This window comes from Drosophila gunungcola, assembly GCF_025200985.1.
Source record: "Drosophila gunungcola strain Sukarami chromosome X unlocalized genomic scaffold, Dgunungcola_SK_2 000023F, whole genome shotgun sequence".
Taxonomy (NCBI): domain Eukaryota; kingdom Metazoa; phylum Arthropoda; class Insecta; order Diptera; family Drosophilidae; genus Drosophila; species Drosophila gunungcola.
This window is the reverse complement of record NW_026453185.1, coordinates 940,123-967,439: the sequence shown is the minus strand read 5'-3', so window position 1 is coordinate 967,439 and position 27,317 is coordinate 940,123. Positions and strand designations below refer to the sequence as shown.

Here is a 27,317-nt window from a genome sequence, read left to right as displayed (position 1 = left end):
ATTTATTTAAATGGTAGAGGGGAATAAACAAGCATCGGGAATCATGAATAGGGTTTAAACTGGCCCTGGCCTTGCTGTATATATATTTGTATTATTTTATTTATCATCGAGGTGGGATTAAGCCAAAAGCCCAAAATGCTTATAAATGTTGCGTATAACTATGGGACTATTCTGTGGAATCGAGAACCGGGAGTCCGCCGCCATTCGCACTTCATTTTCGAGTGATTCGGCTGATGATGATTTAAATCCGTTTTCCGACAGCTCCCACGCTCCGCTGGCCATTAATTTGGCTCAGCTCAGCGCAGCTCGCCTGGATTCATCTGAACTCGACTCGAAAATTTGGCCCCGGGCCGCTCGACTGATTCGCTCATTTATGCAGTTGCTTGTCTAATGGCATTTTAATTGTCTCATGCGAGTTTGAAAGTGCCAGTATGCCAGTTTGCCAGCTTGCCAGTTCGCCATTGCCACCATCGGCGTGCGCCACCTAGCGGCTGCTGCCCGCACTCGCACCCGCAAAAGTTCCGCCCACAAGTTCGCAACAAGAAGTTTTTATTTCGAAAATAAACTCATTTTAAATACTTTTGCCAACAATTTGCCATAATTTGGCTCATTTCCTACAACACACGACGCTGCCAGCTTTGTCACCAGTGGTGGGGCTTCAGTGGGTTAAAATGGCGGTGCGGGGTAGTGGAATGGAATGAAATGGAATGGGCTAAGGCGGTGACTACTGCAAACTTTTGCGTGTGCTGTGCGCCAGGGGGCGTGGCACACCCCCCATCCGCCGCCCACCCTTTTGTTGCTTGCACATTTTGGCATTGTGTGTTAAGTTCTTAAGCGCTGCCAAAAACTTGAGCCCGTGCAGGCTACCCTAAGGCGGCAGACCCACAAATGCCACGCCCCCTCGCCGCCCAGCCCCCCGTCGCACATAAAATAGTTAAAGTGCTACAGTTGCGGTTGGGGCAGAAACGACCCCGAAGAGACCCACTAGCCAGCTTTTGAAAACCGCAAGAAAATTAGACTCATGCATTATGTTTATTTTTCTTTTTTTATATTATTTTGAAATTTTTATTGATAAACATATTTGAATATAATGGCTAGCCTTACGTAGTCGATTTAGATTTACATATAGGGTTTGCAGATATGCTTTAAATAGTAGAAAATACTTTAAAGGCCATAAATAACTTTTATTAATTGTATTTTACCTTATCTACTCATGACAACAAGATAAAAATAGTTAAGCCCTTAAATTATTCTTGTACTTAAAAAAAAAAACCAAATTTATTAAAAATTTAATAATTTAAAAAATTAAACACATTTTTGAATGCTACATTCTGAATATTACCCTTCGGTAAATAGTATCACCTTGACAAGCATTTTTTTGATTTTATGGCTGTAATTTTAAGGCCTTACTCCGTATAAAAAGACAGCGGGTGACTTTTTACACTAAAATCCTTTGGGAGCAGCCTCAAATACTTTATTTATAAGGAAAATTTTTGGCCAGGTAAACTTGGGCAAATATTGCGATATTTATTACGGCCTATTCCAGGGTATCGGGCTCAAAAAGTGCCGCCTATGCAGTTAAAACGAAGAAGGTGGTTGGGTGGTGGTGGTGGTGGTGGTGGTGCAGTTGCTACTTTATTACAGGGCAAAAAGCGAGTCCGGCGGAAGGAGGAGGAAGAGACATCTCATTCTTGTTGAGGCCCCGTCGTTTTTTGGCCTGTTTGCATAATTTCCCAAAGAGAAGCAACAATTGGGGGTGACAAGGGGTTAAATAAGGCCCGGGGTGGGTTAAGCACAGCGAGAAAATGTCAGGATTCAGCACTAAATTGCATTTGTTATTTATTCATTTTTTATACGGTAATGCCTGAAACGAAAATACTTGTGAAAATATTGTGAAAAAAATGTATTAAAAATTGGACTACTTAAATACACTTTTTGAAATGTTCTAATTTTCTATAAATTTTTATAAAATATCGTTTAGATTTAATGAGCCCAAGATAATTATATTAATATAGGGACTAATTAATAAAATATTTATTTATATGTAGGTAGCATCATAAAATGTTAAATAACCAATTTTCTTAAGCTTTCTATAAAAGAAATAGTTTTACAAAATATGCAAATATTGTTTTCTCTGTAGTTGGCTGTGTCTGGCTTATACATTTATATATATGTATTTATATATTTATATATATGTATATTGAACCATCTATCCGGCAGACACAAGGGTTTACTTCGGAAGAAGTTAGGAGCCCAAGTTGAAAGGAAAAGGGGACCAAAAGGAGCAGGAAACCGAACGTAAGATAAGGGCAGGGATTGGGGGAGGGTGAGGGGGCAGGGGAGGTGGGTGCCAAACAATGGACTCCCTTATGTCTTCAAAAATTACATTTTAAGTTCTGAAATTACAATACAAAATTGAAATATCTTATTTCAGCGCTGCAGTTGGAGGCAATTTTTCATGCGTATAAAGTTGGGGGTTGCACGGCAAAGGACGAAGGACTAAGGACGAAAGACGAGCAGCTAACGAGCCGCATGGCAGACAAAACTTTGCTGAATTTATCAACGAGCCCTCGTGTGTGTATCTGTATCTGTATCTTTTGCATTTATGAAAATGTAATAATAACAAAAGACGCAATGCAGACGCGGCAGAAGTAAACTGGAAACAAACATAGGACCTTCAGGACGAAGGACGAAGGAGGGGCAACCAGGATGAGCGGCATATGTGTGCGTGGCAACCCTAGACAAACATATGGCTCACCGAATGCACAATGTATCTGCATCCGCAACTGTATCTGTGTCTGAGTCTGCATCTCGCCAACTTCAGCTAACAAAATTTGCAACTTAAAAAATTTGTCAAAACAAATTATCATAAAATGCTCATCAGTCGACGAAAAATTAAAGAATCTCAAGAGGCCAAACAAAAGTAAAATTTAAAAGATAAAAAGTCCTCTTTGATATATCAATAAATACAAAAGAAGTGTAGATCTAGATTTATTAATGTATCATATTTTACAAGTATTAAAAGCATTAATTGGTTTTTAGTTTATATTCAGGTTTTCTTATATTCCAGATGCAAATAAATAAAAATAAATATTATTACTTCAAACAATAGGCATTAGTTATATTTAAAAACAAGCATACTTTAATAGTATAAAATATGAAAATCAAAATTATTAAACATGTTTATTGGTTTTATAGAAAGTTAGGCTCACTTGGTAATAATAATAATAATGCTATTAATTAAAATAAGAAGACACTTCACTTTTTAAACTAAGTAATATCGGTTTATTTTTAGTAAATAAGAAAAGAAAAATAATTGCAATATATTGGGAAATGTCGTTTAATTTGTAAGAGCATTTACGTTCATTGCAACATATTTATAAATTCTTAAACAAACCTTTAGAACTTTTGATCCAAGAACGGGTTCCAAATTTACTTATTTACTTAAAAATTACTGTTTAAGGCCTTAGCTGGGAATGTAATTAAATTGAACTTGCCCGGCAAGGGAAAACACTCAGAGCACTGCACCGAAGTGAATTCAAATTCAAATAAGGGTTTACGTTTACCCCTGGACTCGCCCTCCATAAAGTGCTCTATACGTATGCATGTTTCCCCCTCGAAAGCAAATGAAACTCCAATTAGCAGCGCAAATCAAAGTCAGACAGTTTCGTTCGAAGGACAAGTGGCATCGAGAGCATCGGCAAATGGAACCAGAGACCAGCGGCCAAACCAAAAATAAAATATAAAAATAAAAAAAAGTTACAAAAAAGTTAAAGCCGCGTGTCCAGAAAAGTTGTGGGCATTAAATTGATAGAAAGCGGGGAAAGCGGGGTAAGGGGCTCAAAATGGGAGGAAAAACGGAAAAATATTTGGAAAGGGTACGTTTGGGGGGCTTGAGAGTTTGCTGCGATATTTTGCCTTTGATAGAAAAACAATTTTTCTACTCCATTTCACGCGTTCAAGGCAGAACCATAAAAGCCGCCCAGAAAGAGAAGGGGGGAGCTCGGTCGGAAAGAGACGGGGAACTCGGCCAAAAAGAGAGGGGTATACGGAGGAATCGTCAGCGTAAAGATGCCGCCAGACCGATAAACGCTAGAAATGAAATAACAATAAAAACCAATTTTTTATATCGAACACCAAACTGAAGTGAGGCCTTCCCTTTCTCGCACACGCACATACACACTCTCTCTTTCTCCCTCTCTCCAGCGAATGCTGCCTCTGTGTGTGTGTGTGTGGGTGTGTTGACCCAATTTACTTTGGCCTTGTTGTTGTTACCGTTCACTGGTTTCTTGCAGTGTAAAAATTTCGATTTGTAAACAAAATTTCAACCAAAAAAAAAAACAGAATAGCACATTATTAGCCAGAAATATTGTTAGTTGAAGATGTCACAAATACAGAAATTTTCAATATAATATAAATTTAAATTATTCACTATTGGTTTAAACATTATGGTTATTTAGATTGAGAAATCCTATTCCAGCTATTCTTTTTATTTTAGGTATAATCAAAGATTAAAGTTCCATATACAAATGATTTTTAGCCAATTATAAAAATGTTTAAAACTTTTAAATATTCAAATCTAAATATATATATTTGGTTAGAATTTAAATCAATATATTTTGGTATTTAATTAGTCGAAAAAAGGCTTTTTTTTATATTAGCTCCTTTCTCGGCAAATCCGATCGCTATGTGCGCTATTAGCAGCTCAATTAATTCATAAAGGGAAGCAGCCAATTCGAAAGATACAAATGTATCTACAAGTTCATTAGTTAGAACCTGCTGGCTTAATTTTATTCCACACACTCACACACTTTGTTCTCGGGACGGGTTTCTTTTAACCCCTGCCACCCGAAAAGAGCGCTAAAAACTTTTGTCAATAAAAGAAAACATCAACAAATAAAAAAGAGGCGAGTTAAGACGGGTTTTTGTCGATGCTTCTATTTGTTTGTCTGTTTGCTGACCAAATGTGGAGGCTGCCGTTTTTTGTTTTTTTCGGGAGGGGCTTTAAGGGGTTTACAAGTGGCTAAAAGCGGGGTGGCAGACGGCCAAAAATGGGGTTAGAGGGGGCCAAAACGTGGTGCCCAGCGAACGGATTTCAATTGACCTACAGCGCGTTCATTTGAAGTTCAAAACTTGACCATGAAGTGGCAGATGCTCAACGGAAATCAAAACCGAAACTGTGAGCCGGGGATTCATACGAACGCCCACTTGTGCTAAGGTCGATGATGGGAATTACCCAGAAAAATTAGAGTCATTCAAAAGGTTTAGCAAGTCAGTTAAAGTACAATTATTGGGTGTGTATTTATACGACATTCAAACGAGATGTTTATGCCAAAATTTAAACCATTAAGATGTACCGTAATGTTTTGTAAAAATAAGCATTATATATACAGAATAAAATGTTTAATATAAATAAATAATTATCTTGTTTTATTTCGTTGAATGTAAATCATTTTTAAAGGCTTGTAAAATTATTTCAGAATTTAATTATGTTTTGGAGAATATTTTAAACATTTTTTTGCAGTTCAAAAGTAGTTTAAAATGGTTTGAGATTATTAAAAATATGTGGTTGCGTTTATTTACAAATAAATTCATAAATTCAAATCAATTTAAATGCCTTGTGCTTACTTAAAAAACATTTTTACAAATAAAATCAATATAATAATGACCATCTAGGCATCATTTAACTTCAGGGCTTTCTCTGTTTGACTGGAGAACCTTAAGTGATTCAAATATATGCCCGGATAATCATGAAAGCCTTTCTCTCCGTGAAAAAAAAATCCCCCGAAAGAGAAATCCTCTAACGTAAGCCTAAAAGAAAAAAAAATTAACAATTCGAACTTGTGATCGAAACAGGAAAAAAACAACGTCGAAAAGTGATCAGCCAAAGTGTTTGTTTATTGTTTCCCCCACCAAACGAGAAAAACGTGATTTTCGTTTTTTTTCGGGGGTCTGCCGCAGCGAACAATAGGCATATTGACGGTTGGACGTCAAGTCGGGCGTTAATTATTGATTAGTTTAAAGCCCGATTAACAAACCGGCAACGGGCTTAGAACGAAACGGAACGTCCGACGCCCAACAGCTTCCATCGCGCTCTCCAAAAACGTGTTTAAAAACCCAAAAAATCCAGAGAGGTACACGAAGAAAAATACAAATTCCCAATTTGTTGCTCCCTAATAAATTAAAAAAAACTGTATTCACTTTAATATTAATGAAATGAAAATAATTGGGGATCTTAAGTAAAAGCATTTAACAATTAAATAAAAAAAGATTTTTTCTTAAATAAAACATAGAAATAAAGGATAGTAAGATTTATAATATAAATTACTCAGTGATTTTAATGAAATTTCAATGCTCCTTGTATAAATCTACCAAGAAAAGTATTTTTTTTTTGGAAATATAAATAAAATTTAATAATAGTAAACGAAAGGAAAAAATTAAAATTGCGTTACATATATATATATATATATATATATATATATATATATATATATATATATATATATATATATATATATATATATATTTTGTTAAATATGTTTTTTTACACAAAAAGATTATAACGCGGTGATATATCTGTGCATCAGTTGCCTGGCAACCCAAATGTCTTTTGACGAAGAAAAAAAATTAAAGTGCTAAAGATAATTTCACATATATTTTTGGGGGAAGAAGATTTTTTTTTCAGTGAAGTGAGAGCGGAGAATAACCGGCGGAACAACAAACTGAACAGCGGACCGCAAAAAAAACACGGCGGAGAGACAATAAAAGTCGGCCAGCGGCCAAAAACGCGCTCATTGCGTGCGCTGTTTTCGCAACGGCAACGGAAAATTAGCCACCCAGTTGAGGTGCGAGCAGGACGGCGAGTGTACGGCAACGGAATACGGATTTTCAGAGTACGGGTAGAACGAGAGTTACGAGTGTACGGGTGCACGGGTGTACGGAAAACAGGAGGACGCAGAAGCACGGATACGGATACGCAGCCAGGATGCGACACGCATTTGTTGGATTAATTGTGTGCTGGCTGGCAGTTTGTCAACCGCAAGGTAAATATTTTTGGAATACGCCATGGTGCCGGGAATCGGGCATAGACAGGGCATAATGACAGGATATATACCCCCACGCACGCACACACACACACACACACACACACATACACACACAAGGCTTTGTTATTACAGCAATAATTGCAAAATTATCGCTGGATTTTGCGCCTACGTGCGTTGCATTGTCAACAGAAAAACAGAGGAAAGTGTTCTTTCGCAAACGGTGAAAGAGACAGAAGTGTGGGGAAAGAAAGAGAAAGATGGCGAGGTAGAAACGGCATCAAAAGCCTAAAGGCTGCTAGACCTTTTAAGCCGTATTATCGGAAAAACACGAGGTTTCTGGAGGATCAGTATTGACCTGCGTTAAATATGTTTATATTTGCTTATAGTTTTTATGTTTTATTATTAAAAACTCAAAGCCTCTATTTAAAAAATATTAACAACATGCCAATAAAAATGTATTTTTTACTTTTCTATTATGATATGGTCCATATGATCCAATTATCTCAAAGTCAAATCATTAATAATCTTCGTTTATTCGTTTTTTAAATAAATCTAGTCTTGATTAACTTTACAAAAACAATATAAATTATTTTCAGAACAGTTGAACTATAGTAACAAAAGAGTCAGAGAATACCATAATTTCCATCGTTTTTTCTAACAATACCTGTTGCCAGACATTTTTTTAGTTAAACAAATTCTTAGAGATTTTTAAATAAATATAATAAATAAGTAACCAAATCTAGTAACGAAAGAGAAAGAGAAGACAATATTTTTTTTTTCTTCCCATACCTGTTGCCAGACATTTTTAAATTAAACTTTGAGAAAAACCAGTTAGAGATCTTCCCCACATCCACCTTTTTCTCGCATTCATCCATCTCTTTCGTTTCTGTGCCGTATAAAAAGTAAAAACGAACAAGAATTTAAAAACGGTGGAGGTATACAATAGAATGAAATAAAATGTGTGGAACAAGTTTTGCGAAAAGATTATAAATGCATCGCGCTGGGGACTTGTGTTTGCTTTTGACTGCTGTCAGGGCAACTTGCGGAACTTTCCACTGATGTTTGCTATCACTTTTTACGCTTGCTTTACTTGCAAGTAAAAACGATGAAATTTCGGTTGAATCCCAAAACCTATTAGCCTGTAATGAATTAATTTTTATTGAATGCACAGCTCTGCAGTTTTAAGAAGCGTACTTTAAAGTTCATTGGAAATTTATGATTGAGGCTAAGAAAAATGTAAGCATTATTCTTTGCCTCAATAATGTGTAATTTATGTTGTCATTTGATTTGGTGGTCATAAAATTGTTGTAGAAACAGTCATAAAATGATTTTTTTTTCAAAAAATGTTATACTTATACTATAAAACATTTAATTATTTTAGATGCCAAATAATGCAATTGACTTTATTAATATATCTGTTTTTACTTTTATTTGTAAGGTAGTATCAAAGTAAAAGCATAATAGTTTAAGTTGTACAAGAAGATAAATTAATATTATTACTTAATGTGATAACAACCTAAGTGATTGATTGTAACAGTAATTCAGATAGTATTGAAGAAAAACACCATGGCGTATGAGCAATATTATTACTTATACGCAGTAAATGGCGGTAGCCTTTGCTTTTTTATTAAAAAAATGTGTAGCTGAAATTTAAAAATATCAATTTTTTTAGTATAAGTGTTAAAATTTATTGTGCCAGAATTTTCAGATGGTAACAATGTACGGACATCGTGGCGTATGAGCAATAGTATTACGTATACGTAGTGTATTGCGGAAAGTCAGTTTTTTTTGTTAAGGAGATAGAGTGCCTTAAACTCATTTGGAAAGGAGGAGCTTTAATGTGTTTTTTTTTAATGTTATTCATTCCTTAATATTTATTGTGTTTTTTTCCAGCTGAGGCGCAGTTCGGAGGCTTTGGGTTCCAGCCGCAGGGGCCGTTCGCCTTCCAGCAGCCGCAGTTGCAACAGGTATACCGCCAGCCGCAGCAGACGCTTCAGTACAGGCAGTATCAACCTCAACCTCAACCTCTGGTCTATTACCAACAGCCGCAGCAGGTGTTCCAGCAGCAGCCCCGCCAGCGACAGGGATCAGTGTCGAAGGCCAACACCAATGCCTACGAGCGGCAGGTGGACTTTGGCAACAATGTGGAGTACACGCAGGGTCTGTCCAACTCGCGGGCGGTGACCAAGCAGAACGGGCAGCGCGTGGTGACCAACAGCCAGGCCCAGACGAGGGACGTGGACCTGGGCGGCCTGCAGCTGGGCAACACCTTGACCCGCACCCGCACCAATGCCAACGGCCAGGTGTCGCAGGGCATTTCCGATCAGTTCCGGATCGGAAACGTAGGTCTGGGCGCCTCCTTGTCGCCCCAGAACCTGCAGAATGGCTTCGGCCTGAGGCGCGGCTCCGACGGTGACCTGCGCTTGGGCCTGGGACTCCTCAATCTCGACCTGGATCGCAACGTGGCCAATCCGAATACGCTCGCCCAGGCCCAGGTGAATGCCCAGGGCAAGGGCGCCAGGGCGGGCTCGAACAGCAATTCGCAGTCGAATACTCAGCACTTTGGCGGCGTCACCGTCACCGATACGCGGGCCAACTCGAATGCCTTTGGCAAGACGCGCAGGGGCCAGACCTCGGCCAGCACCGGTGGCTTTGGCGGCACTGCGGCCACCAATGGCCAGAGCTTCGGCGGTCCCTTCCAGCAACAGGTGGCCTACAGGCGGCCCAAGCGGAGGGCCCAGTTCGTGCCCTTCGGCTACCCAGGCGGTGGCTTCGCCCCCGGACCCTTCGGTCTGGGTCTCGACAGGCCGCGCAGGCAGTTCGGCGGCGGATTCGGCGGCCAAGGCTTCGGAGGCCAAGGATTTGGAGGACGTAAGTCTGTCAGTTTAGTTAGCAATTTCTAGTTCAAGTATGATTGCACCTGTTTAGAAATATTAAAGATGTTAAAAATATACATTATTCTTTATATAAAAATATTAATTTTAGCCTTGGGTAAACGCTTTTAACTATGCAAAAATCAAACATTTTAAAGCCATCATAGTGATATTTTCAGAGGACAGACCGTTTTTCGTTTGATCAACCTTTTGACATAATCTTTTAATATTAAAAAAACTTTTTGAATATTAAAAAATTAATTCAAAATACCAAAAAAAATGAAATTTTAAAGTTAACTATTTAATATTTTTTTATAAAGATATACATATTTTTAGAGATTAAAAAAATCTATTGATAAAGACAATTTTTATTTTTAATATGAGAAATTTCAAGTTATTTAAAGTAAATGCAAAAAATGACTATTTTCGTAGAAATTTGAGTCATTACTGATTGCAACATTTTTGTTTGATTCAATTATGCCAAAACTAAAATGACTAAGAATTGAAGGCAACATGGCGTATTAATGTAATTTTTTAATATTACGTATACGCAGTGTGTAATAGTGGTTACATTTTTTTAAACGAAATATAGCTTTTAAAAGATGTTAATAATATAGAAGATGTTAAAATTCTAAGCTCTATTGTTTTTTCCCCAACCAACTGATATTTTAAATTACCTCTGAACCCCCGTTTAGGCCCTGGCTTTGGAGGCGAAGGACCTGGCTTTGGCAACGAATACTACCAGCAGCCGCAGCAGCAGCAGCAGCAAAGGAAGAAGGGCAACAAGAACCAGGCGCAGGGCAACGCGAATGCCCAGGGAGGACCCGGCTTCAACCAGCAGGCCTCGACGAACAACCACGCCAGTCCCGGCAACACGGGCAGCAGCTCCATTGGCTCCAACCTGGCCGAGGACGGCAGCAGTGGCCAGGTGTCATCCGCCAACACGAACACCCACGAGGGCCAGACGGCCAACGGCGGCTTCGAGAGCGGCCAGAACTCGCAGAGCCAGGCCCTGAACTTCAGACCGGGCCAGCAGCAGGCCTCCAGTGCGAACGCCAACACGGGCCACACGCAGCAGGGCGATCGCGAAACCTACACCTCGAACAGCGGCTCCACCTCGACGAACAACAACCAGTTCGGCTCCTCGACGAACACGGCCAACACCAACTCGCAGGTGGTGCGGGAAGGCAACCGGCAGGATGCCAGCAGCGATGCCAACAGCCAGAGCATCTTCCAGGGCAACAATGGCCAGGGCGACGCCACCGCTCAGACAAATGCCCAGACGAACAGCCAGCGTGGTCCCGGCGGATTCGTGAGCAACTCGGCCTCGAGCAGTGCCTCGGCCACCGCCCAGAATGGCCAGTCCGCCAATGCCAATGCTAACGCGAATGCGGGTGGTGTCGGCAATGGCGGTGGTGCAGGCGCAAATGCCGGCGCCAATGGCGGTGGCTTCGGCGGCTTTGGCGGTGGTGGCGCCAATGCCAACAGCAACGCCTTCGGCGGCTTCGGTGGCTTCGGATTTTACGGACGTTAGTTTTACTCATTCCCTAAACACACACCCACTTTTTTTTGTCACTCACGCAAAAGCACGAGAATTAAAATGCATTTTGTTAACTTAAAACACACTTTTACACTTTTTTAAAGTGTTGTTGAATGTTGTTAGATTTTGTTAAATGATTGAATGGTGTTGAATGTTGTTGAATGATGTTGAATTTTATTCAATTTTTTGAATGTTGTTGAATGTTGTTGAATGTTGTTGGAAGTTGTTGAATGTTGTTGAATGGTGTTGAATGTTGTTAAATGTTGTTGAACGTTGTTGAATGGAACTCAATATTTTTGTACATATTTGATTAATTAATATAGTTGTTTTGAATGTCTTAAATGTCTTCCTCAACATTAGGTTCTTAAATGTTGTTGCTTATGATTACTACATTTTTTATATTCTTAAACGCTGCTGATTATTGGTGAATGTTTTTCAATTAATTGATTGTGTTTCACTGTTTTAAAACAACATTGTTTCTGTTATATTTACATATTTGTGTACACAGACTTTTAATCCACTATTCAAGTAGGTGTTTTACGAAAGAGTTATGCCACCACATCGGTAAAAGACATGGAATGTTTTCTTTGATCTTCCTTTTACTTTATTTATTTAAATTATGCTTAAACCACTAGTTCGGCATCGGGCTCAGCAAAAGATTCGTCTGCAGCGTTGGCTGCCACGCCCCCAAAACAGCACTTCGACCAGGGCCACTTCGATCAACGACAACTTTGAGTATGTGTACCTTAACCACTCGTCGTCTCGCTTGGAGGACTTGCAGCCGGAAAACCCCGAGAATTCCAGACGGGAATCGCCGTCACTGAACACATCGGTAGATGCCTTCGGACCCTACGACAGTACCCAGCGTCAGGGGCGGACCTTTAGTTTGATCTACGACTGGATCAGCGGACTCTTCAACTCGTGCGTTTCGCCCTGCACTTTGGAGGCCTTCCAGAGGCAGACCTGCTGTGAGACTTACGTGGTGGATCCCTCTTATCCGCCACCTCCCCCGCCACCTCCTCCACCACCCCCCCAAAGTTGCTGTGCCCCAGTCAGACCTCCCTACCCACCACCACCTCCCCCTCCAAGGCCCCTGCCCCCTCCGCCACCTCCACCGCAACCCATGCCCTACCCCTACCCACCCACCTATCCAAACAGGAAGACGCCCGTTATGGTGGTGGCCACGCCCATCAACTGCTGCACCGTGTGCACATTCACCTACTACGGACCGCCGCCCTGCGGTCGGTTGTACAACAACGGCACCAGCAGCAGCAGCGGTAATGGCAGGAGGGTCACCATCTACGTGCCACCACCCTACTACGGTCGATAAAACATAAACCATAGCCTTATTAGACCCCAATTGAACACATTTTTTGTATATGTATAGGTTTTTTTTTTCGGCAACAAAAAATACAGCTAAGAAACGACTATCCAAAAACCCTTATTCACCTTTTTAAAAAATCGACTTTTCTTATCAAAACATAGGGAAATCCAAAAGATGGAATGTCATACACCGTTGAATTCGTAATAAAATTTCTAATCGAATGGCATTCACAGTTAAAATTTTTTCAGATTTTCAAATTTCTGCAAAAAATGATGATGTACCCCCTTACAAAAAAGTCAGAAATTTGGACAAAATTACATTTTTCAAAAAACGTTTTTCTAAATTCTGTTTCTATGTTGAAACTAAATTTATTGTTTTAAATCGATCAGGGATGGATGGCATAGGTTGCCAGCTGTTCAAAATAGCAACTCTTTTGACTTTGGGTCTTTTTTGGCAAAGTTACAACAAAAAGACTCATCAGAAATAATTTTGTTTGAAAAATCGCCAAAAATCCCAAAAAACACATTAAAAACTTGGTTTTTGTCTCAAAACCCTGCGAAATAATGCTCAAAATGTGGAATGTCATACACCGTTGAATTCGTAATAAAATTTCCAATCGAATGGCATTCATAGTTAAAATTTTTTCAGATTTTCAAATTTCTGCAAAAAATGATGATGTACCCCCTTACAAAAAAGTCAGAAATTTGGACAAAAATAAAATTTTCAAAAAAACGTTTTTCTAAATTCTGTTTCAATGTTGAAACTAAATTTATTGTTTTAATCGATCAGGGATGGATGGCATAGGTTGCCAGCTGTTCAAAATAGCAACTTCTTTGACTTTTGGTCTTATTTTGGCAAAGTTACAACAAAAAGACTCATCAGAAATAATTTTGTTTGAAAAATCGCCAAAAAAACCCAAAAAACACATCAGAAACTTGGTTTTTCTGTCAAAGCCCTGGGAAATAATGGTCAAAATGTGGAATGTCATACACCGTTGAATTCTTAATAAAATTTCCAATAGAATGGCATTCACAGTTAAAAATTTTTCAGATTTTCAATTTTCTGCAAAAAATGATGATGTACCCCCTTACAAAAAAGTCAGAAATTTGGACAAAAATAAAGTTTCTAAAAAACGTTTTTCTAAATTCTGTTTTTTTGTCGAAACTAAATTAATGGTTTTCAATCGATCAGGGATGGATGGTATAGGTTGCCAGCTGTTCAAAATAATCATAAAATTTCCAATCGAATGGCGTTCACTGTTAAATTTTTTTAATTTTTGCAATTTTTTGAAAAATTATCAAAAAGGCGAAAATTGGCCATAACATCAATTTTTGGAAAAAACGTTTGATGGATGGATAGTTTAGGTTTCCAGCTGTACAAAATGTCGCTTTCATAACTGTGCGTTTGATTTTGACCAAGTAACTACAAATATGTGTTTTTTTTAAACCTTAAAAACCCAAAAAACCCAAAACCCCAGGATGTAATTGTAAAAGTTGAAATAGCATCTATCAATGATTTTTTTATAAAATATCCAATCGAATTTCGCTTACAGCTAAAAATGTTAAGTTTATGCAAGTTTTTGTAGAGCTTCATGATGATCCCTAGAAAAAATTCTTAAGTTAAAATAAAAAACAAGTTACTAATATTAGTTAAAAGTTCAATAAATCTAAAAAATATGGATTGTTCTTCTTCATCATAAAAATTTCCATCACTGTTGTATGAGTATGCACTCAAATATTTTGTCCCTACTTGTATACACTCTTGATATTGGTCACACATTTTTAAATCATCCCCACCCTATTCACTTCATGTAAATTGTGATTTCACTTGTTAACTCGTAAAACAAAAACAGCAGAATGTACTTTTAAAGCTTAAACCGGAAGGCTTTTGAGTGTGACAGCATAGAATTTTTAGCGTATGTCTGTCCCGTGAGGTCCTTTGTTCTGTTTGTTCTCCGCCTGGCTAATTCGGAAAACGCTTGCATAATCTCCTTGGGTGGGGGCCTCGTTGCTTGGGGGAATCCTGTCAAAAATGCGGCAAATAAGACACACAACAGGGTAAACGGGGGGTATATAGGTAGCTGCACTGGAAAAGAAATAAAGTTTTGATACCCTCACCACCGGGAAATGAGCTCCTTCTTAAAGGAATGTTCGGCTAAAAGAGCATATTTAATCTATGGTCTTTGAAGACATTTAGTATCGTATATTCATTAGCTTTACAATAATGATTACTTGTCGTATTTCTAAGCTTTTTCATTTAAAGTCTCTACTTTGAGTGACCTGAAACATTTTCAATTTAAATGCTATGTTTAAGACATTTTTTGAATGAATTTTAATACTTGTAATGAAGAAAAAGGCAGTAAGATTGTACATTAATATATTTTGGAATGTCCATTGTCATTGGTTTCTGAAATTCGATCGAAGGACATCATCTAGTCGTGGCTTAAACTCAAAAATGTCAGGTTAACGTGTCCCATCTTTGTGTCGCTTTTGTTGTGCGGCTGCCTTTCTTTGGGCCTCTTGTGCCGTTGACTTTTGCGCCTAAGCAAAATTTGTGCCATGTGTTTTGTGGCTGCTTTGTTTGTTGGCTCAAATTTGTTGGCAGCCTGCCACACGAGGACTCTTTGGGCCTGCGATTTGGACTGGGACTGGGACTGGGACAGGGACTGGGATCGGTACACCGAAACCGAAACTGAAACTGAGACTAAGGACGAGGACGAGGACGAGGACGAGGCACAGACAGGACATGTCACGTCAGCGGCACAAAGCCCAAACACAAAGGCCTGATAACTGCAGTCGCCTGATAAGCAGCGCCCCAAACAAGGATCTCCGGCTCTCTCGACAACACTGCAAAAAATCTGCCTTCGATTAGTGGAAATTCATAGTCTAGTTGTATTTGAAATTAAACTTCTAATGCCCCACATACTTGTTCACAAGCTTTTAAAATATTTTAAAAACGCCTCACCATTAAAAAAAAAACTCCATAAACATTTCCTTATAAATATAAAATTTTTAAACAAAAAAAAAAGACTTTCAATATAATAGCCTTCACAATCATGTTCCCAATAAATTTTCTTTATAAGTAACATACCTTTTAATATATAAAAGATTTTCTTATGAGCCATTAATGTATAAAATGATTTATAAATATAATAAAAATTGCTTTCAGCTGAAATAAATCAAAATGGTGGAAAATTCTTATCCATTATTTGGACCGTCTTTAAAGTACTTTCATAAAGTGACCTCTCGCACTAAGAGTTCATTTTCCCCCTTTGTCGACCCCCGAATTTCTGCCAGTGTAGCCTTTTTGTGCTGCAGACCCACAAGAGACCCTTCACCACCCGGAAGCACAAGTCGCCCCTTTTGTCATTTCGCTCATAACGTTAATTTATATTCAGTTCAGTCTAAAAAAAAAAAGAATAGCCAGTGGTAGGGTGTAGTGGGTAGTAGTAGGTAGTAGTGGTACAGTGAAGCCCGTGAGTGACAGCCATCGAGAGGAGGAGTGGATGGGAAGAGGTGGGTGGGTGCCGTTCCGACATCCTAGTTGTAGAACTGCTGGCGACGACGCAGCGCCGGAGCGGCGGCCACGAAGCGGCGGCCGGAGTGTCCGCCGGCGGAGTGGGATCCGGATGCCTCGTTGGCGGAGTACAGCAGCAGGGGGATCTCCTCCACGCTGGTCTGCTGCTGCTGGGCGGAGTTGCGGACTCCGGAGCGGAGCAGCTCGTCGGCGGAGAGGCGGCGCAGGGCAGCGGGAGCAGGGGCGGCAGAAGCTGGAGCGGCGGCTGGAGAGGCAGCTCCATCCAACAGCTGATCCTCGTCATTCTCCGGCTGCTCCAGCACCAGATCCTCGGGCTGGGCCACGGCAATGCTGTTGCCCACCGTGGTCTCGCCTTCGTTGTCCGCCGCCGAGATGGAGCTGCTCTGGAGCAGGGCCTCGATGTTCTCCAGGTTGGACAAACCATTGATCTGCAGCTGGTCGTGCAGCTCGGCGGGAATGGCGATGGCCTGCACGTCCTTGTGGCCCGAGATGCCGTTGGGCGTCGGGATGAACTGCACGTTCTCGGGAATCTGGTCGGTGGGGTAGACGGGCACCAGCTCCGCCTCGTTCTCGTTGCTCGACTTCAGCAGGATCAGCGAGATGGGCACGATCTTCTTGAACTTCAGCAGCACCAGCTTCTTGATGGCCACGGCACCGGGGAAGACGCGCCCCTGGGGACCACTGTGCGGCTTCGCTATGAGCGCCCGCTGCTCGAAGTGCTGCCTGCGATGGCCACTCACGTGACGGGCTGCAGTTAATAAGCAAAATTATGGAATAAGGTTAAGCAAATTAAACAAGAGATCTTAAGTTCTGAAGGAATATTGGTACACTAATTGGTAAAATTTTATATAAATTTGCTTTACTTTAAGCAAATATAATAAAAATATGATATATTTTTACTATTTATTAGTTTCGCTATAAAGATTAATAAAATAATGAATTCTGTTTCTTATTTTGTATTGCTTAATGATTAAATGATTTTTGAACCTTTTTTCTTTTGAAGTTATCTGTACTCTTTTCCCAATTATTATTCCAAATAAAAAAACTTCCATTTTTGATTTACTTAAAAATGATTATTATGAAATTTGATTTAGAAATGTAGATTTTGGAACAAGCATCGCATATATCATTCCAAAACATAAAAAAAAAATCAGAATTTAATATTCAAAACTGATTAGTTATTTCAGATTTTATAACAAGCATGGCTAATGTCGTTCCAAAATATAAACAAAATCAGAATTCAGCTGAATTATTAAGATGCAACTTAGATAATTTAAATGTCAAATTAATGAGAAGAAAGACATTAAAACTATATAACTAAAAAATGGAAAAGTTAAATTAAATTTGTATTAATTAAGTAGAACTTAAGTCTGTATTCTTAAAAGTTGTTCTTTATCCAGTAATTAAATCAACCAAAAATACAATTATAGAAAAAATAGTCCTATGAAAAAGAGTTTTAAAATTAAAGGCAAAAGTTATGATATTTTATCCTTTTAATTTCCAAAGAAATGTCGAAAAATCAATCGGAACCAATGGACTTTGCCCAGGAACTTTTTATTAATTATTAAGCGCGCGTTAATTACAACTCCCTAGCGAATATTCGATAATGATGGTGCTTGGAAAAGCGAAAAATATCATTAACTATCAGCAATCGGAAACTCACCTTCGCAGACGGCCAAGATTGCCAGGCCGATGGCCAAAAGGGCTACCAACTTAATTGCCATAATGATGGGTTGTGGAGGCTGCGGACTTGGACTTGTGGATCGGGACTTGGCCTTAAACTTGGACTTGGAATTGGACTTGGGTCTGTCGCTGGACGAGGGCCTCTATTAAATGGTCCAGCAAGTGCCCGGCAAAGACATTTTATACAGGGGAGGAACGTTCACCTGGCCGCCGAAAACACGGCGGCGAAACAGCAGAGACACATAAAAATCAACTGAAAAACAAAAGAAATTAGGTGGCCAGGCAGAACAAAGTAAAATGTGGCGAAATTGGAGGGGATTTGGAAGATTGGCAAATTATTAAACTATGCAAATGTCTAATGTCGACTGATTTATGCACAAAAACCAGAAACAGAAAACATGGACAACCGACAGATCCCAGAACGTTGACTTTTGGCAGGTCCATTTCCATTTCCAGTTGCAGTTTGCCTCTTACCAAAAGTCGAGAAATTTGCATTTTGGGTCGTCTCGAAAATACGGAAAAATACAAATAGCCAAAAAACGAGAGAGAGAACCGTCTGGCCAAGAATCTTGAGCCAATTTTGAGGTCAAAAGTGAGATTTTCCGCTTCCATTTGTCACTGTCCGAAGTGGGCGAGGTCCCACTGTTCGTCCCCCAGATGTCAGAGTTCGGGGCTTATTCGGGTCACATCTCATACTGTTGGCCATTTTTGGCCATCTTTGGCCAGCATGTGTTCCCCATTCGGAGCAACGAACAACGGGCATTTAAATCAATCATAGTGCGAAATTTATTCTTTTCTCCATTCATCCCATTGAAAGTCGGCTCCACTTAGTGCCAGAGATTAAATATTTAACCCAGCGAACTATAAGTTGCGAGCCGAGCGGAATATTGGCAAGACGGATTATGAGTTTGTGGGATTTATTGCCCACTATTTTTTACTCCCCTATTGTTCGCCAATTTAAATCAATAACGTTTTGTCTCGTAGGCTTTGTTCGATATCAAAGTCAATTAATAGACAAGAGATTACAAAATGGGCCACATAAATCTTAAGTGCCTAAAAATAGTTTTAAAAGGCGCCTATAACGTTGCTGTGAAAAAGCTGATATATTTTATACTTTGGAGACTTGTACAAGGTATATAACCTTAGAAACGATTTTCCTTTTATCAGAGGTACTTTTACAAATTTCTTTATAAAAGAATTAAAAGAGTATTATTACAGACACAGAAACATTTTGAGCCGTTGAACTAAGTTACTGGACTTTATTTTCTAGTTTGTGTATTATATGTTAATATCAAGTTTGACAACTCATAAATTATGATGATTGTCAATTGTAATTTTAAAATTTTTAAGAGAAAACAGGACAACTATTTACATACAAATTGTACTAGCTTTTCGAAGACAATAAACTTTGACATTTTTATTTCTTACTTATATTGTGTTTGTATTTTATTGTTTCACATTTTTTTGTTTGTTTCTTATATAATTTAAATATTACATTTGAATATTGTTTACTAAGTAAACAGTAAAAAATGTAGCTTTACTTCGAATTAACTGGGACTTTTAATTGTTGAGAAGTTAGTTACATAAGCCAACGACAATTAGAAAAAAATCATATGTTTATAAACAAAAATATTTTTTTTTCGGAATTATTGTCCTAAAACAGTATTAATTTGTATATTCCTTGGAGATATTTATTTTTAGATTATTGCAAAAACCACAAAACGAATATTAATTTTGCCTCATGACTTTTCGACATCAAAAAAAAAAAGAAGATATTACATTTATGTGACGCACGTTACAAAAATCTATAGTGAGCAGTGCGAAACTTTCCCAAAGCAAAAATGATTTCTTTGGGGCGGTTGCATCGAATCATTTCCGATATCGATCCCCTGGCCTGAATATTAATTGGACTCCCTAAAAAACCTATAGAATCGGGAACCAATCTATGGCCGCAGTGCGATCTAATTTCGAATTTGGGCCACTGGCCACGGGTGGTATGATTAATTTATGTGCCATGTTTTTTCGTGCTCCACTTTTTACTGCCAGCCTCTCCGATGGTTAACCTAATTTATGTTATTGCCGCGCCAATTATTTAAATTTTCCGCGGCTACCGTTGGCCAGTTCTTTGTAATGACGAGGGCGGTCAGGGAAAAAAGAAAAAAAAAGGAAAACATATTTGCGGCCCATTATGGGCGACATAAACAAATGTTTTAATAACCAAATTATGCGGGGAGGAGCGCAATGTATTCATTAGCTTTGAGGTCTGGCCGAGCAACGAGCAAAAGAGATCCGAGCCAAGATGTTTGATGCTAATGGAAATGCATAAAAAAATCATAAATACTCATTAGCAAATTCTTTTTTTTTTTTTTTTTTGGTTTCTAGTCTGTATGTGTGGGTATGTGTGGCTATGAGTGTATGTGGCGAAGAAGAAAGTTGGCCCCCAACTAGGGGTCATCTCAACTCATCATCCGAGGGGTCAACATATTTGGAAAGTTACTGTATTAGGGAAAGTTCTATTTTGACCGGACTGGCTAAGAGAGATTCCCGGAATCAGCACAATAATCCACATTAGCTGAATAGAAATCGCTGGGTGGAAATTACTAAGGTACTACTTTAGGGCAGTGGCGGACCCATCGGCAAAAACAGGAGGGGGGTTCAAAATTATAAGTTACAAAAGTATCCTGGATACGGCACTGATTTTGGGAATTACAAGACTTCAAATAATCAAAATCTTTAAAACACATGTATAAATAGTTTATGTAAATTTATAAATAGAATTTTTAAGGCCATACATGTATCAATCAAAGCAATCGATTTTGTTGATTTTAATCTAATTTTGTGCATTAATTAAGCGTAAACAAAACTGAACACGATTCCATACTTTTCGTTTCAAGCAGATCTTTATATTTTTTACAAAATTCCTGAAAAAGCCTGAAATAAATATAATATAAAAAAATCTTGATCATTTCACAAAAGCATGAATTTTATGTTCTTAATTTAACAAATTTAAATATGACAAAAATGGTAAAAAGCCAATTTTTATATATTAATTGTTTATTAGTATTCTAAAATAAAATATATAACATGATATATACAAAAAATTCATATCATGAAAAAAAAACACATAATAAATTGAAATAACATTGACAATAAAAAAAATATGCCTCTAAATCAAAATCAAATCAAAAATATAACAGTAAATAGTTGTGTTCTTGATATATCTGAGTTTTTTATTACAAATTTAAATGCATTTTGACAAATTTTTATCGAATGAATATTTGAACTGAAAATATTTAATTGGCTTACCCATAACAGTTTAAAATTGACTATGAAGCAGTTTATCTGAAAAATTCTTAACAAACAAAAGTCCTACAAAAGAGAGTTTAATATTAATTATTGTTTTAATCATTTATTTAATTAATCAAATAAAAATTGAATTTGTTTGACTTAACATTATTTTAATTGAATTCAAAAATACTTGCATATAAATTAAAAATAAAATAAAATTTTAAATATTAATTAAAAAACATAAATCACATCTACTAAAGTTGATAAGTTTAAAATTAAGTTTAATACTTGGTTTCTTAAATATTTTAAAATCCTCAAGAACATATTCATTTCCAGCATTTTTTTAAATTTCTTTATTCTAAGTGTCATGGAACCTTTAATATTGTTACATGAATTTAAAACTATTGGGTATGAACAATTTTTCAATATGATGAGTATTAAATTAATACCACGAATGCATCAAATATAGCGTATGTGGTTTAAAAAAAGGCCCTAGACTTCAGTTTAGAGCCATTGGCAACGAAATGAAACTAAACACCAAGGGGTTTTTATAATTTAGTATTGAATTAAATATTTTACTTTAAAACTGTTTGTAGTTTATTTTAAATTTTCTGTTTTTATTTTTTAAGCAATCATAGTACATTGCAATAATTCATTTTAAGTCTTTCAAATATTTGTCAGTCCTAAGAACAAATAAATTTCCAACAACGTGTTGTAACACGTTCTGAAACTCAGTTCTTGAGGAGCAATCAAATCGGAGATCTAGTCAGGCCTGGGCGTGACCACATGTCCCATAATATTAACGATACTATGGGCCCGGGAACTAGTTTGTAGATATATATTTGGCCGAGCGACCTGCGACCCGATCTCTTTTGGCCAGCGGTCAAGAAACCGCAAATTGATTTACAGCCCCGAGTGGGCAATCAATACAGAGATACGGAGATACGGAGAAGAGAGAGCTTTAGAGCCAGCTCAGATTCTCAGACTCTCTGGATCTCTTGCTCTTTTGGGCCGGCTAAGCAGGGGCTTTTGGCCAAAACCGTTTGTAGACGGCACATAAAAAGCTCGGGTCGCGTCGCTCCCCCAACAGTTCGGCAAAAGAAACCTCTGTCTGTGGACCCCTAGAAATCAGAGATCGAGTTGAGAAAAGAGTTGCGTGCGTGTAGTAGAGACCCCCGAGAAAATCTAGAGAAAATCTAGAGAAAATCCCCGAGAAAATCCCCGAGAAAATCCCCGAGAAAGCCCTCGAGAGCAACCATGACCAAGTTCGTGGTGGTGGGCCTGTGCCTGTGCCTGCTAGTGGCCTTCAGCCAGCTGGCTGCCGCCGTGACCGAGGCTCCGGAGGTGGAGCAGTCGACGGAGTCGCCCATCGCCGACATGGCGCTGATTGGTAGGATAGGCTAGGATAAACCCCCTTTCCCTTTCCCCAAGCAAACCCATTAATCTCCCCCTGTGTTTCTTCTTTTTTTTCATGTGCTGTGTGTTTGTTATCTTTGTTATTTGCCACTTTTTTTTACTGTGTGTTCTGTGTGTTCTGTGTGTGTGCGAATGTGTGTGCTGGAGCAGAGGGGTCGCCCATGGCTCCCAAGACGCCCACAGAGAAGCCACCTGTAGTGGCCGTCCAAGAGGCCCCCTCTAAGGTTTCACCTGTGGAAATCCAGGAGAAGGCTGCCCCACAGCCACACACGGTGGCCGACTTCATCATCCACCCACTGATCGCCTTCAAGCCTCGCCAGGCCTCGCTGGAGGAGATCCAGGGCAAGCAGGCACCGGCTGCCCCCGGCTCCAGTGCCCCAGCCTCGCCGGGCACCTGGCTCTTCGGCATGAATCCCGCCCAGCAGCTGGGCTCCTCCTTCTCCACGCTGGCCGGCTCCGTTTCCGGCTGGTTCAACGATCGCCTGCAGGCGGCTGGCCAGCAGCTGCCCGGCCTTGTGGAGACCCCGGTGCGTGGTGAGTCCACCACCAGCACCAGCAGCACCACTTCGACCACCACCCAGCGACCAGACATTGTGGTGCGAGTGCAGCAGCGTCCCCAGCGGAATGGCAACCGGAATGGCAATTTGAATAACAACAACAACCTGAACAACCTGCACAACCCAAACAACAGACGTCGCCAGCAGCGACCCAATCGGTTCAACAACCGCCTGGACTCCTTCGAGGATGACTACTACGAGGATGACTACCTGCAGGGCAACCGCTTCGACGAGGAGTTCGACGACGACGAGGATGAGCAGAGTCTGGAGCAGTTCGAGGATGATGACTCGCTGGAGCTGCGGCCGCAGCAGAAGCCCAAGAAGCAGAGGAAACAGACCCAGGTGCAGGCGCAGAACCAGCGCCGGAAGTTCCAGCAGGAGGAGCAAGTGGTGGTCAGCCAGAAGCGTCGTCAACCAGTTAGCCAAAACAGCAACAAGAAGGTGAAGGCTCAGAAGAAGCCTGTGATCGAGGAGGTCCAGGATGACGAGGAGGAGGACGACGAGGGGGCCAACAACGATGACGACGACGACGACGAGCAGGAGGAGGAGCAGGTGCAGGAGGACGACAGCCAGGAGCAGGACTTCCAGCAGGAGCCCCTATACGCCTCCACCTCCACGCGGCGCAGCCAGAACCAGCCCAACTTCATCCAGCGCGGCCAGCAGAGCATCATCAGCCAGATCAGGCAGTTCACCAGGGGTCAAACACCCGCCGAACTGGGCAACACCCTGAGGAGGACCTCCTCCTCCTCCTCCTCCTCTGCGGCCGGAGCCAACGCCGCAAAGACCCGTCGTCCACAGGCCACCACCTTCCTGGTGAACCGCAACGGGCAGACCGTCTATCTGGCCCCCGAGCTGCTCAACCTGAACAGCTCCCCCTATCCCTACGCCTATGTGCAGGGTCAGGGCAAGAAGCAGAGAGTGCCCGTGGCCGGAAACTTCCCACAGCCCCCTCTGACCGTGCCCGTGAGGCGTCAAGGTCGTCCCACCCAGTACATCACCATACCCTGGAGTCAGCTGGGTCTGTCGCCGCCGGATCAGCAGTCCGTGGTCTCCCTGGCCGAGGGCATCCAGGCCCAGCCCCTGATCCTGAACATCCCGCAGAGCGCCATCAGTCCGGTGAGGGGCACCTCGGGCTCCAAGAAGCAGCGTCCCCAGTTGACCGCCTCGGCCGTGCCCCTGCTGGCCGACGCCTCACTCATGGACATCTTCCAGCCGCCCCAGATTCCGCCCTCTCGCAATGGCAGTCCCTCCTCCGCCTCCTCATCGGGATCGGTTTCCGGATCCGGATCCGGATCGGGTTCGATCAAACCCATCTCCGCCCAGCCCGTGCTGATTGCCGCCAAGCCCGTGAAGGCTGGAGGTCTACTGCCCACCCGCATTCGTCCCGGCACCATTGTGGAGAAGGCCCCGGCCATGGATGCCGCCATGGAGAAGCCCGCCATGGAGGCCACCGAGATGAAGCAGGAGCAGGAGATGATGGCCGGAGGAGAAACAGCCGCAGCTGCCCCCCAAATGGCCAGCGAGGGTGGTCAGGAGTTCATCCTGGTCGGAGATGACGACGAGCCCGGACTCTCGCGACATGTGCAGCCCGCCTTTGGTGATGCCCGCTATGTGTCCTACGGCGACTTCCATCCCTACTTCGATCTGCTGACCCAGAACAGGCGATTCGCCCTGAGAAAGACGGGCCGGTCGCTGGAGAGCGCCAGTCCCGAGGAGCAGGTGGCCCCCAAGGCCTTGACCACCTTCGGAAAGGTGCCACAGATGGAGGAGATGCAGAAGGAGGAGGTCCAGCAAGAGGAAGTAGAAAAGAAGGAGGAGGTCCAAAAGATGGAGGTTCAGAAGGAGGAGGTCCAGATGGAGAAGGTCCAGATGGAGAAGGTCCAGATGGAGGAGATGCAAAAGGAGGAGGTCAAGAAGGAGGAGGTCCAGAAGGAGGATGTCCAAGAGAAGGAGGTTCAGAAGGAGGAAATCCAGAAAGAAGAAATCAAAAAGGAGGAACCCCAGCAGGAGCAGCCCAAGATGGAGGAGCAGTCCAAACTTCCAGCATAATTCTGTAAAACTATAGACCTTTCCAAAAAAAAGCGAGCCCAAAACGAACGAAATAATTAATGAAAACAAAAGAAAAAAAAATGACAAACAAAACCAAAACCAAAACGATTTTCAATCCCCGTGAAAACCACAAAGAAATAAATTTTTTTACCTTTTTTTTGCGTGTGTTAATGCCTGACCAAAAAACAAGTTGAAGAGCCGGCGAAAATGAGAGAAAACTATTAGCATAACAAAATTTTTTTTATTGTTTGGCGTTGGCCAGTTGAAAGTTCAAGTTTTCGTATGCGCAAGATCATTGAACCTCTAAAGACCAGAAAACCCGATCTTGAATCCCAAAAACGATGGCTTATTAATGAGGCCCGTGCGCCTTGACCGATTTAAATATCTTCCACTGCTTTTTTTTTGCCTTTCCATAATTAATATTCGCCCAGCGACAAAAGAAATTCGCTGCTGGGGTCAAAACCATAATTAATTCCGCTGAAAGAATTTCGAGATTAATTTCGAATCGATATGCAAATTAGTTGACCGATTAACAGTATTTGGCGTACAGTTGCTTGAGAGCAATTATCGATCGAAGGCAACCTTGCAAACGGCTTTTATAGCAGTTAGCTTCTGGGGAATAGTTGGAAAGGACTTTTGCAATGATCTATTTCAGCTTTCGAGTTTTATGGCAGGCAGCCTTATACAGTAGTTCAGATATCTGAGAACTTTTATGAACTTTATGTCAGGACACCGTTAAACGGAAAGAAGCTCTTGTGCAAATTTTGTTTTTAAAAAAGTTGATTCTTATCTGGCAACTTTAAGCTTAGTAACTGTTAAATGATCTCTGAGCCTAGAGCTTAAGGATATAAATATTTTTAGAGTTAGGTAACAGAGCTCAGAGCTTTGAGCTTTATAGCAGGATAATATATAAACTTGAAAAAGCCGAGTTAAGTAAATTTTTAAGCATGGCAATGATCGGACTTTTTAAAGCGTTATTTAAACTTTTGGAATGATATAAATTATTCTCTAAAATATTTCATTGATCTTATTACGATGCATTTCTTAGCTAGAAGCTTCTAAATATAATAATATATATAAAACATGAACATCTCGTAAATTTTTTTATATCTCCCAGAAAAACCAATACGAAAGTATTTTTCAAGAATTATTAGCATATGTCCAAGATCATTATTTTCGTGTGTCAAATAGTAAAAAAATAGTTTTTATATTATCAAATCAGTTAATTTATGTTTTTCTTTGTTGATATATTTTATTTAATGTAAAACACGATTTCGTCTCTACTTTTGCACAGGAAACAGAAAATACTCAAGCATTGAAACTTTTTGAAAATTCCATGTGAAACTGTGATATTAATTTGCTGTTGTGGTCTAGGAAACTTTACATATTGAGACTTTTAAATTATGCGCAATTGTATTACATGAAATCAGAAATTCTCACAATGTAGGCGATTCTCGCACCACCTTTACAAATCTCTCGCCAGCACAATCGACTCTTGGTTGGGGCAAATAAAACACGCACAAATTCTTTTCCAGCTTGATGACCCCGGGCAGCATTTAACCAGTCAAGCGGACCTGATCCATAGAAGCCCATCCCAGATCGCAGATGCCAAATGCCAGATGCCAGAGACGAGAAGCTGCCATCAGTCTTGGCCCGATTATGTGGCCATAGCCCACGGGCCAAAAGGTGGAAATTTGCATAATCATCCCGAAACGAGCGGACACTATTGGGCCAACATGCGAGCACTTCAGCCGCGATCAGTTGACAACATTATTCCAGCATTATATTCCGGCGATCGTTAATGGTTCGCAGCGACAAAAGGCCGGGGTTAACGCTCAGTCAAGTGGCCAAACAACTGGATGCCAAATTAGAAAAGCCCGAAGAAAGAGTTTCGTTTTGAATCGAATTCCTACTCTCCGATTCAGAAGTGTGCTGGCATAAATTGCCCCAGGCAGAGGTCAGCACCTGCCGAATCGGTTTTTGGCCATTTTGACCATTTTTACC

General features: G+C 40.5%; 4 protein-coding genes across 5 annotated transcripts; 3 read left to right on the top strand and 1 right to left on the bottom strand.

Moving 5' to 3' along the window:
• The first annotated feature begins 6,730 nt into the window (after nucleotides 1-6,730).
• LOC128260428 (glycine, alanine and asparagine-rich protein-like) lies at nucleotides 6,731-11,540 on the top strand. 2 transcript variants are annotated; one of them, XM_052993431.1, is made up of 4 exons: nucleotides 6,749-7,043; nucleotides 8,940-9,013; nucleotides 9,092-9,917; nucleotides 10,615-11,540. In XM_052993431.1, exons 1-4 carry the CDS (start codon nucleotides 6,986-6,988, stop codon nucleotides 11,451-11,453), a joined length of 1,797 nt encoding a protein of 598 aa, XP_052849391.1. In that variant the 5' UTR covers nucleotides 6,749-6,985; the 3' UTR covers nucleotides 11,454-11,540. The 2 variants fall into 2 exon arrangements, with proteins under 2 accessions (XP_052849390.1, XP_052849391.1); XM_052993430.1 differs by having other exon boundaries at nucleotides 6,731-7,043; nucleotides 8,940-9,917.
• Nucleotides 11,541-11,650: 110 nt separating this feature from the next.
• On the top strand, nucleotides 11,651-12,962 carry LOC128260436 (ras-associated and pleckstrin homology domains-containing protein 1-like). The gene has a single exon (XM_052993440.1). The coding sequence runs from the start codon at nucleotides 12,079-12,081 to the stop codon at nucleotides 12,787-12,789; it is 711 nt and encodes a 236-aa protein (XP_052849400.1). The 5' UTR covers nucleotides 11,651-12,078; the 3' UTR covers nucleotides 12,790-12,962.
• A 3,334-nt stretch (nucleotides 12,963-16,296) lies between these two features.
• Nucleotides 16,297-18,093, bottom strand: LOC128260441 (uncharacterized). The gene is made up of 2 exons (XM_052993450.1): nucleotides 17,984-18,093; nucleotides 16,297-17,068 (listed from the first exon to the last, which is right to left on the bottom strand). The coding sequence occupies exons 1-2, from the start codon at nucleotides 18,042-18,044 to the stop codon at nucleotides 16,323-16,325; spliced, it is 807 nt and encodes a 268-aa protein (XP_052849410.1). The 5' UTR covers nucleotides 18,045-18,093; the 3' UTR covers nucleotides 16,297-16,322.
• Nucleotides 18,094-22,394: 4,301 nt separating this feature from the next.
• LOC128260425 (uncharacterized) lies at nucleotides 22,395-25,378 on the top strand. Its single transcript, XM_052993428.1, has 2 exons — nucleotides 22,395-22,681; nucleotides 22,858-25,378. The coding sequence occupies exons 1-2, from the start codon at nucleotides 22,549-22,551 to the stop codon at nucleotides 25,311-25,313; spliced, it is 2,589 nt and encodes an 862-aa protein (XP_052849388.1). The 5' UTR covers nucleotides 22,395-22,548; the 3' UTR covers nucleotides 25,314-25,378.
• The last annotated feature ends 1,939 nt before the right edge of the window (nucleotides 25,379-27,317 follow it).